Source organism: Notolepis coatsorum (genome assembly GCF_963971535.1).
Source record: "Notolepis coatsorum genome assembly, chromosome: 19".
Taxonomy (NCBI): domain Eukaryota; kingdom Metazoa; phylum Chordata; class Actinopteri; order Aulopiformes; family Paralepididae; genus Notolepis; species Notolepis coatsorum.
The window spans coordinates 56,230,910-56,247,470 of NC_140183.1; the positions used below are offsets into that span (position 1 = coordinate 56,230,910).

At 41.3% G+C, this 16,561-nt stretch overlaps 1 protein-coding gene across 2 annotated transcripts in view; it reads left to right on the top strand.

The window, feature by feature from the left end:
• The window catches only part of ctps1b (CTP synthase 1b), a 61,636-nt gene extending 45,584 nt beyond the window's left edge, over nucleotides 1-16,052 (top strand). For both annotated transcript variants that reach the window (XM_084336440.1, XM_084336441.1), the window contains one exon: nucleotides 15,046-16,052. In XM_084336440.1, the coding sequence (XP_084192566.1) occupies nucleotides 15,046-15,124 (79 nt within the window). In that variant the 3' untranslated portion in view covers nucleotides 15,125-16,052. The remainder of the gene's footprint in view (nucleotides 1-15,045) is intronic.
• Nucleotides 16,053-16,561: the final 509 nt, after the last annotated feature.

Consider the following 16,561-nt stretch of genomic DNA (forward strand, 5'->3'; position numbering starts at 1 on the left):
TTTTGGCGCTCAACGGTTGGATTTGAAACACGAGAATTCTCGTTTTTGGTGCAGAAAGAGTTAAGCATCGGGCAAAAATGGGGCTATTTAATTTTTTTTTTTTTTACAATTGCATACCCAAAGTAATTTGCGATTTATTATACTTTATACTTATAGCACATGCATCTGGTCTGGTCTCTTTTTGAAAGGTAACATTCTGAAGTTTCTTACACAATAAGGAAAACTCACTTTGAGTGCTAATGAAATAATAATAATAATAATAATAATAATAATAATAATAATAATAATAATAATAATAATAATAATAATAATAATAATAATAACTTTATTTGTATAGCACTTTTCATACAGAGGTTGCAGTTCAAAGTGCTTCACAACAGTAAAAAATACAGGCATAAGCGAGCATAAAAAGATAGACAGGTAGAATCACAGTGTTTCACATTAGGATCTAGCATCCCAATAGGCTCTCCGCTTACAGTTTTCAGTAACACAAATAGTAAAAATAGTTTAAAATGATTCAGTTTAAAAATAGTAAAATAAAAATAAAATAAAATAAAATAAAAATTATAAAATAGAACGGACATAAAAAATACAGGCATGAGCGAGCATAGCAAGATATGGCAATTGACAACAATGCATAAAGTTTACAGACAATCCATGCTGATTGATCTGCCATAAGCAAGTGAAAGTTTACAGACAATCCATGCTGATTGATCTGCCATAAGCAAGTGAAGACAGTCTGTTCTAACAAACCAAACTGCCATGTATTAAAGTTTACAGACAATCCATGCTGATTGATCTGCCATAAGCATAGTGTTTCTACTAACAGCCAGGACACAGTTAACCTGGTTCTACAGCCAGGACACAGTTAACCTGGTTCACATTAGGATCTAGCATCCTAATAGGCTCTCTATTCAGTAATTAAAAGTTTACAGACAATCCATGCTGATTGATCTGCCATAAGCATAAGATTAAAAGTGCTACTACAGCCAGGACACAGTTAACCTGGTTCTACAATGCTACAGCCAGGACACAGTTAACCTGGTTCTACAATGCTACAGCCAGGACACAGTTAACCTGGTTCTACTACAGCCAGGACACAGTTAACCTGGTTCTACTACAATGCTACAGCAATGCTACAGCCAGGACACAGTTAACCTGGTTCTACAATGCTACAGCCAGGACACAGTTAACCTGGTTCTACAATGCTACAGCCAGGACACAGTTAACCTGGTTCTACTACAGCCAGGACACAGTTAACCTGGTTCTACTACAATGCTACAGCAATGCTACAGCCAGGACACAGTTAACCTGGTTCTACAATGCTACTACAGCCAGGACACAGTAGTGAAATAGAGTAACAGAGGTAGGAGAAATAGAGTAACAGAGGTTTGAATACACTGAAGTAAAAGTTTTGTGTATTCACATTTATTTTTACTGATTGCCAGATGCCTGCTTTTAAGTTCCAGCTGAGAGGTAGGAGCTGGAAAACATAATTGTTCCATAGCCTGAAGTCATATGTAGTACAGATCCAAAGTTTCTAAAAATCCCACGGAAAATTTATGTTTTACAAAGGTTTTTGTAATGTGTGTACCAGTAAAGATTCGGCATGATTATCCAAAATGGCCGTCCGCTCCCTCATTCAGAGGCTCTCATCAAAACAAAGGACTTCTTCGTCTTCTTGCGTCACCTTCCCCCACTCCCAGCGCCCGTCTCGGATCACTTTCGGGGCAGACGCACCTTGGCTACAACAGTGGTCAATATGAACCATTGGCACAGGCGACATGAGATGAGACATGAGACACTCAAAGGGATAGTAATTGCCAACAAAATCCATACAATTTCTTTATACACAAATTACATTTTAGTTTATATATTGGATCCTCTAAATTCAATCCCAAGACTGATTGATTGCTTAGTCAAATTTGGAAACCTTTCATGATATAAAGTAAATGCTAATAAAACGGAAGCTTTGACTCTGAACTCACTTATTACGCACCAGATGAGCATCATTCTCGTTCAAGTGGCCTAAGGGAAGGTACAATATATTTGGGCACCACTATACCACATGATTTAAATAAGTTAAGTTAGGTATAGTAAATAGATTTACAAGATATCAACTGGGTGACCAGCATGGGTGTGCAAAGCAGCAGTAGAAACGACGGTAAAATAGCACTAAATTACAATATAACAATCACAGTCCAGATGTAGTGTGTGCCAAGTAGTGGCCAAAACAATGATAAGTAGCACCAAATTATAATAATAGTCAACAGTATAATAATCACAATACGGGTGTAGTGTGTGCAAGTGGCAGCACCCAAGTAAATGGAAGATTGCTCCACTTGTACAAGGCCCATTTGCATGTTCATGGTATCTAGGGACATATATGGACCTCAGGGAATGTATTCCCAGTGTCAGAAATATTGTGTCTGTTACTATGCTTGAGTAAATTGTAATGAACCAAAGGAGAATATAAATGATTATATATATATTGTTTCATCTTTGACAGTGAATAACACCATGCTAACATTGACCAGATGTGAAAAAGCCACTGAGCTCATTCAGCACCTTCTTGAGAAGTGTACTAAAGATCTAAGCAAATTAATAATTAATAATTAAGATGGTTTTGTAGATACAGTACTGAATTTTATGCAATTTGAAATATTAATATAGAATATCAGGCCTATAAATTACCTTCCTATGGCCAACTCATACATCTATGGATCGGGCCAAATCTCCTCTTTCCAATGGCAGTTAAAACCGGATTTAGTACCACCAGGCACCTGTTACAGGGCAGCAAAGACCGTGAATGAAATCTACTGTAAGTACAGTTACTTTTGTATAATAGCTCCGGCATTTTTCACCAGATTGCGACACTTTTTTTTCCTAGACATCCACAGAAAGGTAAAGAAACAATATACGTTGTATTTTATTGTGAGATATAATCACGAAAATAACATCAATATTTTCTTTTCATGTCAGCCAGCTGCAGCTTTGACAGCGTCTGGTGTGAGCTGGGTAGTGTAGTTTTATGAAATTTTGACGTCCATCAAATGCCCTGGGTCTTCTCTTACTTAGGACAACAACGATTTCATGATGTCGTCATTTGCTCACGTCTAAATCATCCGGTTTCTGATGCAATGCGCGGACATTCTTATAAACTCATATTTCGCTAATAAAACTTAAAATCATAAACAACAAACAACTAAACAAACGTAGTGCTGAAAATATACACATTGACTGCTGTTTCGATAGGGTTAGGGTCTTTACCCTTGGCTACATTTGAAAAAGAAACGCAACATTACTTAATATGGACTGTATTGATCTATTTATGACGTGAAATAAATCTCAACCTGGTACCCGGCCGATCGGGCTTAACTCATTGAGCACCACGCTCTTTTCCTATCTTTACTCAATGGCGCCAGCATTGTTGACCATTTTAGCGACGTTTGCGAACCCATCGCGTGTTCTGTATTATATCTATGGAGACAATAGTATGGCTCATTTGACAGGCATTGTTTATAGTCCAAGAGTGACTAACCAGTTAATTTCTACATACTGTAGTTTGTGCGCTATTACACGCTAAACATCGCCCCTTTCCTAAATAATCCAGTATTTTTCCATAGATCGCAAGATATGACGCGTTATATGCATTATGCCAAAATCGTTCTGGTTTAGCCTGAAACCCCAAATACTTCCAAATCAAAGGTATACATACGTGTCTGTCTTCACAAAATCATCAAGGGGGGGGGGGGGGGGGGGGGGTGTTATCATTTTAACTAGAAACTCTGATCGGTACAGAAGCATGTTTTATGTAAAAAAAAATACCAGCAGGTTACCTAAGATAGACCTTACCTCAGTCAGAAAGTACTCCAAAATTAATAAATCCCAGCCGATCCCATGGCGATCGCAATTACTCATGTATATTGGGCATGGCTACCATACGGGAAAGAATAGCTCTGAGGCACCAAATCTTCCACCGATTGCTATGTTGTGATCCACTCCTAGGCAGAAACAGCCGGAGGTAAGTCAGTACTGGAAGACCAGTGATACCCCCAGTTCAAAAGGTAGGCGATACTGCCACCTGGTGAGATTCGATCGTCATTGCAATTCCAACGTAGGCAAATCAGCCAGGGAGACCTAGGGAGCTCCGGCTGAGTGTTTAGAACGGGGATCAAAGGGAAAAGATCAAAGGAACTAAAAACGAGATATTAAATTTTTGGCACAGAAAGAGTTAATGGGTTAAGAGAGAGGTTATTCACCTGGCACCATGGTGCCAGGTTGTCAACCTCACTTCTGTAGGCTGTTTCGTCATCATTGGTGATTATCTGTTGTCGTCAGCCAACTTAATCACCATGTCGGAACTGTGCATGGCTACACTGTCGTGAGTGTACAGGGAGTAGAGGAGGGTTCTCAGGACATGATGTATGAGGTATGACAGAAGGTTCAGGATCCAACTTCATAGTTTTGGGGTTGAGTCCTAGATTCCTGAGCCTGTTGTCAAGTCTGGTGGTGACTGTTGAATGCGCGACTCCTTGTTCACCCGTATACGGATATTTTTTAAAACAATGTATTTTCTGCATTTTGGCCTCCCATCCCAGGGTGGACGGGTGGAATGGAGCAAAAACTGACACTTTTTGCGTTGTTGTGTGGACAGAGATTGTTGGTGTGTGGACAGGAATTATTTTGAAAATGGATGGGTGAAAATGTAGTTTTTTGAAATATCTGTGTACTGTGGACATGAGTTTCAGTCAGTTTTACAAGTGTTGCAACTAATAGCGACTAAATTACAGTTATCATACAGGCACGCTGTATTTTTGTAGTTGGCTAACATTATGCATTAGCAAGCATTGTTTTGTGATGATGAGCAGCAGTGTTAAGTCATGGAGGGAACACTGTGTGTAGCCTATGTTGTGCGGATGTCATCTGGTAACGTTAGATAGATTTGTATTGTTGTGTTGACAGAATTGGAATGTGAAATGGGCTGATTGTGTGCATGGCTGACCACTTGAACCACGTTACGTTAAAAAAAATTAAAACCGGTTCAACCGGTTAATGACCGTGGATAGCTAGTGCTTAAAATAACCGTTATGCACATCCCATCCCTAGTATCCTCACATAGGAATTCTTTCCCTCCAGGTGGTTAAGGGCACTGTCAAGCTAGTGTGTCACCCGTGGATCTGTTTTGCCGGTAGGGAAATGTAGTGTTGTGGTTTTTATATTATTTCTGGGGTGTATGTTTGTTTATGTGCCTGATTATTTGGTTATTTTTATTTTCTATTTTTATTTGTTTGTATTTTCATTTTTTATTATTGGGTAACTGGGTTTTTATAAACACACGTTCTGTCCCATGGATTGAAGTGATGTGGGGGTGAATGGCGTGGTTGGGGGCTGAGATGGGGATGTGTTGGGGTGTGGATTGTGGGTTCAAGTGTGTGTGGATGGAGGTGTGCAGATGAACTGATGGGGTGAATGACGGCGGAGTTGGCTGTGGGTGGAGGGCTGTGATGGGAAAGTGGTGTGGAGCAGGGTTTCCGCTAGAAACAAATGGTGCCGGTCCACGTGTCTGGGAAGATGTCAATGTCCCGGACAAATGGGAGAGATTTCAGTTAAATATTATTTGTGTTTATTGAGCTTATTGCAATAACGTTATACCTGATGCTTAATACTTATCAATTAAGTCAATCAAAACAGTCACACGCCATTTGTAATAATTAACATTACATTACCTCCACTCTGTCTGCACTGTTTGGATCCATGTAGCACAACTCAGTTTAGTTAGCCACAATTTCTGCGTGTCCATCCGTATCAATAGTAATAATTAATGTTACTTTACCTCCACTCTGTCTCCACTCATTGAACGTAGGCATGTTGTTGACACAATTTGGAAATGTACAAACACAAACCATTGTTTTTATCTTTTAGATAACGCTAAGGTAGCTGTATTCCAACGCAACAAGCGTTATCCTGGCCCTCGTTTGTTTTCCTTGGTGACACGCATGCACACACACATCTCGCAAATCCAGCTGCATCGCAAGGTAAACACACACACGCCTCAAGGGATTTCAGAACATGACTTCTGTTTGAGCTAGATTTCTGTTTCTGTGGCAAAAACAACATACGTTACTTGGTAACCAAATGAAAATAAGAGGCAATTATCTTCACAGAATATTATGACAGGAGAGATTTGAATATGTCAGACTTCAAAAAAACTTAATTACTGGCTAACGGAAACCCTGGGCCCTATTCCCCGTACCTGGTTCAACTAAGTCGATCAAAAGTCCCATTAGCCAGATTCAATTAACCCGATGTTTGAATCCAGGCTTTCCCTGTTCCTCGAACGCTGATTCAGTCTCGTTCATTCGAACCAGACTTTATACTCAGGATAATTGCGCGCGGCCGCCTCACCTGAAAAGACAGCAGGTGTCGATCCCAGAAATCCTGATTTTCTAACGGCATTGATTGAAAACTTTATTAACAGATTGCAGAATGGGTACAATACAGTACGGCTCAATAGCCTCGCCGACAATTTAAATGCATAATCTATAGGCACATTTTAAGTCCCTCATTACCCCAATCAATCAGATTACCGTACTTTTCGGACTATAAGCCGCGGCTTTTTCCCCCATTTTTCGACCCTGCGGCTTATATAACGGTGCGGCTTATATGTGACTCGCCGTGACCAAACCCGAAAATGTAAAAATCGAAATATTGCTTTTTTGACAGCATTGAAATGTTATTGATCTGTTCCCTTATTTGCTAAACTTAATACAACTTGTAAATGAGTTAATTCTTGTTATTTGTCCGACAGTATTGTGTCCCAATGCTAATTACATATGGTAATTAAACAATAAAACACCTGCGGCTTATAGTCCAGTGCGGCATATATATGTACACATCATTCAATTTAGCTGCTGCGGCTTATATTCAGGTGCGGCTTATAGTGCAAAAAGTTAGGTATATTTCTTTAAATGTGCCTGCTGGCAGTAGGCTTAATGGAATGAATAATCGAATGAGATCTTGCTAGAGAAAATAATTAGTTCAACTCTTTCAGAATAAGTAGATAAAAACAAGCCCAAAGAGTATCTAATTGATACGAATTAATAGATACTTATGAGGATATCTGTACTGTATGTGCTTAGGTATCATGTACTATATACAGTAAATACATGGTTCCCAAAGTTTTCAAGGCGCGACCCCCGAAATAACGTGTCAGAGAGGCTTGGAGGCTATACAGTTTCACTATTAATCAGGTTTTAATCTGTTTTGGACATTTATTTTTATTTAACCTTTATTTACCCAGGGTAGGTTCGCTGAGCACCAGTGCATGTGAGCGGATCGGAGCGTGAGCGGCGCGGGGCGCGGAGCGGCCGGTTTTGACGTGAGCGAGGAGTGGGTTTTAAAATGAGTCGGCGCGACGTCCGGAGCGAGAGTTCTCCTCCGCTCCAATCCACTCCAGGCCGCTCACAGTGGTTTAACACTGATGTAATATATACATGCAGTACAATGCCAAAGCAACAGATGGCGATGTACAAACATGAAGGCCATTTTCAACCAATGAGAAGGGTGAACCTGTGATAGGCTGTTCGTTCAGGCTTTGTCACTGTAGAGACGCCCACACTCACTCTAGTTAGAAAAAGTATATCGACGCCATTGTTGTTGACGTTAGCTTACATGCTAACGTTAATGGCAGCGACCATAGCATTGTGGCTCGGCTAGCCTATCATCGCTTAATAGAGATAGTGAATGGATAAACAACGTTATTTAACATTGCAGAATGGCTACAATTACAATGCGGCTCAATACAAACAATTGTTAAGGGGCCCAGGGGGTGTAGACTGTTGTAGTTTGAGCTCATTTACACCATGCTCCAAAAAAAGAAGAAAAAAAACTGCCGAGCGATCTGGCGCGGGGAGCGGGGAGCGCTCGATTCAAGGTGAGCGGGGAGCGAGCGGAGAGCGACTTGGGGGCGGGGTCAACATGAGTGATTAGCGGAGCGGACCAAGCTTTAAAGAGCGAAGAGCGGATTTCTCGGCCGCGCCGATCCGCTCACATGGTCTGCTGAGCACGGATGCTCTTTTTCAGCTACGCCCTGCTTCACATTCACACAGTTCCATTCACCTGGACATCATCCATATTGCATTGAATTGATTAACCTTTGGTTTATACCAGTGACACCAGTCATGTTCATCGCCCTCTTGTTCATCATCAGATAACAGTGCTTGAACAGATAAATTCATTTTCTCATTCATTCATCAAAACGTCAAAGGCTCATTCAATTTCTCAAGTCACGTCCATGTCATCAAATCCGTCAAACAGCGCATCTCCTCAGACATTTTAATCCCAGTTACAATATCACAATAACGTGTGAGTGAAAGTGATACAATTCAACAATCCACAGATTCAGATTCCTCGTCGTAATTCATATCCACAATCCACGCATAAAGACGCTTCAATTTATGCTTGAATGAAACACAATTTGGGTGCTCTGTTAAGCAAATACATCCACAGCGGAGAATATGAAACGAATCAGAGCCAAGTGGCCGATAGGTTTCATTCATTAAAAATATCCCTGCAGGATTCACATTTGCTATGCTCCGTTATTAAAATAACCACATAGTGTGTCGCGACTCGCGAGCGCCGTATCCGTATAACTATGACGTAGGGCTGGGCGATATGGAAAAAAATCATATCGCGATAACAATATGATAATTTTATTTTATTTCTCGATATCGATAATTATCGAATTGTTATAAGTATAAAAAAAAAAAAAAAAAAAAATTAACAACAGATGTACCGTAATTCCTCTAATAGTAACCCCGGCTTGTATTTGTTTCAACTGTAGCGGATACCAGGCTTGTATTAGGAGGAGGCATGTATAAGAGAGAGGCCTATATTTAAAATTTTCAAACGGATCATAATGAATAAATCAACATTTTGTGTCAGTTTGAACCCAGTAAAATGTACTGGGTTCATGTATTGAAACCAAGTACTGTATGAAATACGGTAGTAAACAGTGCAATTACAGGTGGTCAAAAAAAGTTAAATAAAGTAAAATAGTGCAATCACAATACTGGTATAATAATAATAACTTCGTTTTATACAATTCTGAGGTAGGCTTACTCTCTTGGTAAACATTAACACCATACCATTATATGGTATTTACTGCACAGCCAGGCCAGCATATAACAACAATAACAAAATATATTGCCTATGGTAAATCCGTTGAGGGAAATACCGTAATTCCTCTAATATACATGAAACCCGGCTTGTATTAGGAGGCCGGCTTATAATTGCTTAGCTCAACAGCGCACCCGGTCATTAATAGAGACCCGGTTTTTAATTGAATACCGGTTACTATTAGAGGAATTACGGTATGTTTATTTTGCAGCAATTCTTTGTCATTGCCGCCATCTTTAGTGTTACATCCCCTCACACTCCAGTTCTCAGGCTGCAGCTGGTTTAAAAGCTAAAGTAAACCGGCTTCTCTGCTGGCTGTGGCTCCAGAGGAGTTGAACAGTTCTGGCTCTGCTAGTTTATTTTCGATCTTTTGGCGCTTTTTTGGTGGACAAACCACCGCACATGTGCACCGTGACTCGTGACTGGAGTCTTGTTCTGCTAGCACACATAGCCTACTGTGTACAGACGGTTTCAAAATGTATTTTAAATTAGAAAGCAAACAAAATAAATGGACAAGAGAAAAAGAAATCTGAATTTGGTCAGTATTGTCATTTGGACAAGCAAAGCCATTACTTTAAGTTGCAGGCAAGAAAGACAAGTCTATCTGCCCTGTTGCAGGTAAAAAAAAAAAAAAAAAAAAAAACGATTTTTCGTTTTTTTTTTTATTTCGATATTCGATATCGATTATTAAAATATATCGCGATATTTATCGTTATCGTTATATCGCCCAGCCCTACTATGACGTGCATTATTTAGGACAAAGTAAATCCATAGGCTGAATATGATTTATTATCAGCATTTAGGTATATTATTTTACATTTCAAAAGCCCCCTCTAGAAAAACGAAGCACAAAAACATAATTCAGAATGGTATAATGGGATCTGTGAGGAGAGCTGGCATTTCTTTGCGAGGGCGTGGCCAGTTTATCCAGCTAACTGAACTAAGCTTCGGAATGCACGCACCATCACCTACAGGAACATCAAAACAGTCAGTGCACCAGCTCTGACCAACCTGCTAACCATCCACCTGGCCTCAGCTCCCCCCAGCACCCAGGTGGATGGTCTGGCTGCCCACTACAACTCCGCCCTATCCCGCAGCCTGGACTCTCTCGCCCCCATCAAAACCCGGACTGTCACCTACACCCGTCCTGCCCCCTGGTACCCCCCTGAACTTCGCTCCCTGAAGGCTGTCGGCCGCCAATTGGAGACTCCATAAAAGATCTGGCCTCACTGTCCACCTCGAGGCCTATAAGGACCATGTGCAGACCTACAAGCTAGCTCTCACCAAGGCCAAAACAAATTACTATTCCACCCTCATCGGCAACCAGCAAAACAACCCCAGGACACTCTTCTCCACCATCAACCGGCTACTCCGCCCCCTCGACCCCCCCCCCCCCCCCGCCCATCTGGTGCCCACGACCTCTGCTCCAGGTTCCATGTCTTTTTCCAGGACAAGGTCAATACCATCTACCAGCAGCTAGTAGTGCCCCCCTCTTCCCCCTCACCTGCTCTTCCCCCTGGGTGTCCCCCCCCCCAATGCAGCCTCTCCTCCTTCTCCCCGGTAAATGGTCCCCAAGTTGTCAAGCTCATAGCCTCAGCCAAAGCCTCTACCTGTTCACTCACCCCATGCCTACTACCCTGGTCAAGATCTGCCTCCCTGCTCTCTGCCCCACCATGGTCAACATCATCAACTCCTCACTAGAATCTGGTCTCGTCCCCCCCTGCTTCAAAACACCCTCCGTCACCCCCATCATCAAGAAACCCGGCCTCGACCCAGACGAGCTAAACGACTACCGTCCGATCTCCAACCTTCCTTTCCTTAGTAAAATCTTGGAAAGAGCAGTGGCCGCCCAACTCCAACAATACATGTCCAACCATGAGCTCTATGAGCCTTTTCAATCCGGCTTCAGAACTCAACACAGCACAGAGACCGCCCTCATCAAAATCACCAACGACCTCCTCCTTGCAGCTGACTCTGGCCACATTAGCATCCTCATCCTCCTGGACCTTTCTGCAGCATTCGACACAATCTCCCACTCCATCCTCCTCAACCGTCTATCCAACAACCTCGGAATCACTGGCTCAGCACTCTCCTGGTTCCAATCCTACCTCACCACCCGGACACAGTTCATCACCATCGGCGACTCCAGTTCCACCCCGGCCCCAGTCAACCAAGGCGTCCCCCAAGGCTCCATACTTGGCCCAATCCTATTCACCATTTACATGCTCCCCCTCGGTCAGATCATCCGCCGCCATGGCCTCAGCTTCCACTCCTATGCCGACGACACTCAACTCTACCTCTCCACCAAACCATCCACCCATCTCCCCCCACACTCCCTTATCAACTGCCTTCACGAAATAAAAACCTGGATGTCATCTAATCTCCTCAAACTCAACAACAATAAAACCGAGCTCATGGTTGTGGCACCCAAGGCCCTGCTCCGGAAGGTTGGGGATCTCACCCTCAACATTGACGGCTGCTCCATCTCCCCATCCCCTAAGGTCCGCAACCTGGGCGTTATCCTGGACTCCACCCTTTCCTATCAATCCCATGTCAATTCCCTCACCAAATCCGCCTTCTTTCACCTCAGAAACATTTCCAGACTCCGACCATCACTTTCCGACACCACAGCTGAGACCCTCATCCACGCCTTCGTCACCTCCCACCTGGACTACTGCAAAGGGGTCCTGTCCGGGGTCCCAAGCAAAACCCTGGACAGGCTCCAGTATGTTCAAAATTTAGCTGCCAGGGTTCTAACCCGCACCAAACCCTGGCAGCACATCACCCCCATCCTCATCCACCTCCACTGGCTCCCCATCAAATCCCGCATCACCTATAAAACCCTCCTGCTCACCTACAAATCCCTTCACGCCCTGGCACCTCAGTACCTCACTGACCTCCTCCACCCCTACACTCAGTCACGGTCCCTGCGATCCACGGACACTGGTCAGCTCTCCATCCCCCGAACCAGACTACGGACGTTCGGGGACAGAGCTTTCAGTGTGGCAGCTCCCACCCTCTGGAACTCTGCACTGCCCCAACTCTGGACTCATTTAAAAAACTGCTCAAAACCCACCTCTTCAACTTTGCCTTTAACCCCTAACTTTCTCACTTTACATGTATATGTTGTGTCTGGCCACTATGTTTGTTAATTTGTCACCCCCCCCCCCCCCCCCCCCCCATTTAAAGCGACCTTGGGTCCTCTGAAAGGCACTATATAAAACAAAGTTATTATTATTATTATTATTATTATTAAACCCTGCGCTGGAGCAGGTTCAAACATTCTGATCTGTTGCCATAGTGATTTAGACAATCGCGCTTCGGGGAACCGAAAGGTCTAGCTTATGTCAGGTTATCCTGAAAATTATCCGGCTAACTCAGTTAGCCAGGTACGAGGAACAGGGCCCTGGTGTGGAGTTAGGAGGAGAGGGACAGGGAAATGGGGGAGTTCTGTGGTGAAGCAATTAGGTTTTGTATTTCTATTTAGTAGAATTTAAGAGAGATTTTTTGTAATAACTGCAGTGTGTTTGTTCAACTTTGTTCAATAAACATAAAGTTGAGAAACAGAAATTCAATTAAATTCAAACCTTTATTTATTCTCGAAAAGGACAATTGAAGTCACCCTCATTTTCAATGTCATCGAGATTTACAGACATTTCAATGCATACATTTTTTATAATATAATAAATAATAACAACTCTATCTATATACCACCCTTCACACATGGACCGCAGCCCAAAGTGCCCCACAGCAAGTAGTACAAAATGAACATAGGCATAAAATCAGCATACAGTCGACAGAATGAAAGCAATGTATAAAATGCAGACATAAGAATAGGTATAAAAGACAATAAAAGTAGTGCAATGTATAACGTGCAGACATAAGAATAGGCATAAAATAGGTACAGTGTTGCTCGAATGTGAACCCCCCCGAAACAGCCAGTCCCCAAACACCCCACACATCAATCCCCACCACATCGCCATCCAAGACACACCTCCTGATAAAGCATGTCATGACGGAAGGAAAACACTCTGTTTTACAGTGTTTTCATGTGTCATCACTTTCAGTTTGTACAAAAGTGGATTACTGTAGGAACTTCTTTTTCTACAGACCATATCGATATTGGTCAAGTTATCGGCTGTGATCATATTGGACGCCTTTTTATTCACGCTCAAATGCGAGGCGTGGCGGTGTACATAGAGAATCGAAAGTGCACAGGGCTCAACGAGCGATACCACTGATTACTGTAGCTAACGGTACATAAGTTACATAAATTACTACCGTTAGCATTGATAGCTAGCTAACATTGGCTACTATTGATACTATTTCAAAATCGATAATATTAATGGTACTAACTTACTCACTGGAAATCTGTACAAACAAGGTTTGTCAGAAACTGCCGAAAGTAGCTTCTCCCCCATTATCTTTTGGTCGATTTCTCTTCAGATACCTCAAATTTATAATCCCTCCCTTTGGTAGATTTAATTGGTCCATCGACAAGAAGGTGACATTCGTGTCGGTGTGCCCCGTGGCTAAAGTTGAAACCTTTTCAACTGAGAGCGCCCGAAAAAGTGTTGCTTCAAAAGTGTGAGGCTTAGTAGTAGGGCTGTCTTAAATACTTCGAAGCTTCGTTCGATGGGCATGGGATTCGAATATGAAAATAAAATTCGAATATATAATTTTTTTTAAAGAATCCAATATATATATATATATATATATATATTTTTTTTTTTTTTTTTTTTTTTTTTGAAAATCAACTCTGCCTCTCTTTGTTAATTACAACGCGCAATGCTGTTTGTTATTTAAGATGAGGTCGGACTCGGCACTGACAGATTTGTGTTCATTGTGCTGCTTTTTATAAAGCCTCAAATGACGGCTTACAATATTTCATGAAAGCAAAGTGTTTCGTTTGTCTAAGATTTAAAGGTTTAAACTTTACAGCACTGACAAAGTTGAACAAAGTGCTGTACAAGTCCCACAACATAATTTTAATTTTTAATTTTTTCGAATTAAAATCGAATCTCGGCCCCGAAGCTTCGAATTCCAAAAAAGAAATCGAAGGTCAGCCCTACTTAGTAGTGCCTGCCGTGACAAAACCATTGAAAACAATAGAAAAAAGGCATCCAATGGGATCACAGCCTGACAGAATGGGTTATTCTAGTATTTGACTATAAGTGATGTTTCGTTGTGTCAACTCACTGATTCAGCTTACTGTTTTATCTGCCACCAAGCAGCAAGTATAAGTATGTCGGTCCCCCAAAAAATACTCCTTATTAGGGATGTTCGATATTGGCTTTTCTACCGATATCCGATATACCGATATTGTCCAACTCTTAATTTCCGATAACGATATCAACCGATACCGATATATGCAGGGTCCCCACCCCCCCAAAAACTGAATTATTTCAGGTAATTAACATTACATATCTCTTGTCGTGGAATTAACACAACATTATGCATACTTTTGACAATAAATAAAGTACGAATTTGTTCTTACTTGCTTGCCTGGGTAAATAAGGGTTAATTAAAAAAAATATATATATAAGATTTTTAAAACCCATACCGATCATTTTCGATATTACATTTGAATGCCAATATAGGCCGATAATATCGGACATCTCTACTCCTTATTCCTCCCAGAGTTTTCACCCCACAGTCACAGATAATGAATACCGGTACCTCAATTCGAGTGGCTTCATTGGGAACAGTGTGAACGGCAGGATTTTCACTTGACAGACTTGGGTAGTTTTTTACCAGTCAAAAACTGGTAATTACCGGCTACCAGAAGCCCTGTTTTCATCAACTCTATTGGAATGGTTGTTTTCAGCTACCAATGTCTTATAATATATTGGTTCTCCGTTGCAGGGACACTTACAGCGACCGCAGCGACAGCAGCTCTCCCGACTCTGAGATCACCGAGCTCAAGTTTCCCTCTGTATCCTAGCAGCCAATGCCTTGTACAATTAAGTAGCTGTCTGTGCCTGTGTACAGGTACCTTGCCGTCCATGGACTCAGTGGTAACTGTCACTCAACCAGCTGACAACCATTCATCTCACTGAACAAAACATTTGGAATAAACGCTAGCCCTCCAAAATCTCTATGATGCACATGACACAGCAAACCAAAATGGAGATTTTTAAACAACATTTAGACTTGTTTTTAAGATATTGATCACTACACAGTGAATGGCAATATGGTTTTTAAAACAATAATAACAAAAGAAAACTGTATAAATGGAAAGGGAATTTGTTACCGCCAATGTATTGTTTAAATGGCAATACTGAGAAATAAAAGAAATGTAATAAAAAAAATTCAAACCAATGTGGAATAATGAAATGATTGTACTCTGAAGAATGGCATGAAGGGAAGATAGGATCCCATGGACACCTCTGTGTTGTCTGTGCTCGTTAAGATCTTGTTACATGGAAAGTTATTTGAGGTGATGGAAATGGTCAGTGTCGTCTCCAACAGGAAGAGGAATTAGTAACTGGAACAAAAACAGAAAATATTATGACCAAATACTGTTGGCCATGGTGGAAAAACTGACCATTTTACATTGCCTCAAAAACTGTATCGTGTCCTACATACATAATTTCATCTTTGTCACATGTATCCATTCAAGATGCCTGCTATTGTATTTATTTACAGTATTCTATGATGTGTATGTCTGTATATATAAATGCATTTGATATATTTGGTTTCCTTTCAGCTTCCATAACTCTGCTCATGTTTAGACAACGTTTTCAAACATCTTTAAATGTATGTGAATTACTCTGGGTTCAAAGGACAATTTTGCACTGTATTGCATGATGTGTTCATGCAGGTTTATTTCTTTAAATGTGAGAATAAAGTGGTGAACCGAATACATTTAACAGGAGTTATCATGGCTTTCGTCTGTAAGGTTTGAACATGAATAGAGGATTAGCCCTCAGGGTATACCATAAAAATACCTTGTATCATTTTTTTATTTTTTTTTTTATTTATCCTTTATTTATCCAGGAATGTCCCATTGAGATACAAGATCTCTTCTTCCAGGGAGTCCTGACCAACACGGCACACAAGTTTCAACATAAAACAGGGCATTAAACAAAAAACATACAATTCAAATATAAATACAGAGGGTCATTTGTGCAGTGGCAAGGAGCATAATCACATCAACAATAGCATCAGGTAAAACAGTTACATGTTTCATAAAGGGCCAATCGTAGCATACCTTTAAAAGCATTCACAGTAGGAAGTGCCTGTAGACAAAGTTTTACTTGCAACGTATTCCATAAAAAGGGAGCATAGTGGGAGAATGCAGCTTTACCAAGCTCTGACTGCATCAAAGGAACATTTAACTGCATCCCATTTGCTGCTCGTCTGGTATTAAAAAAGCAAG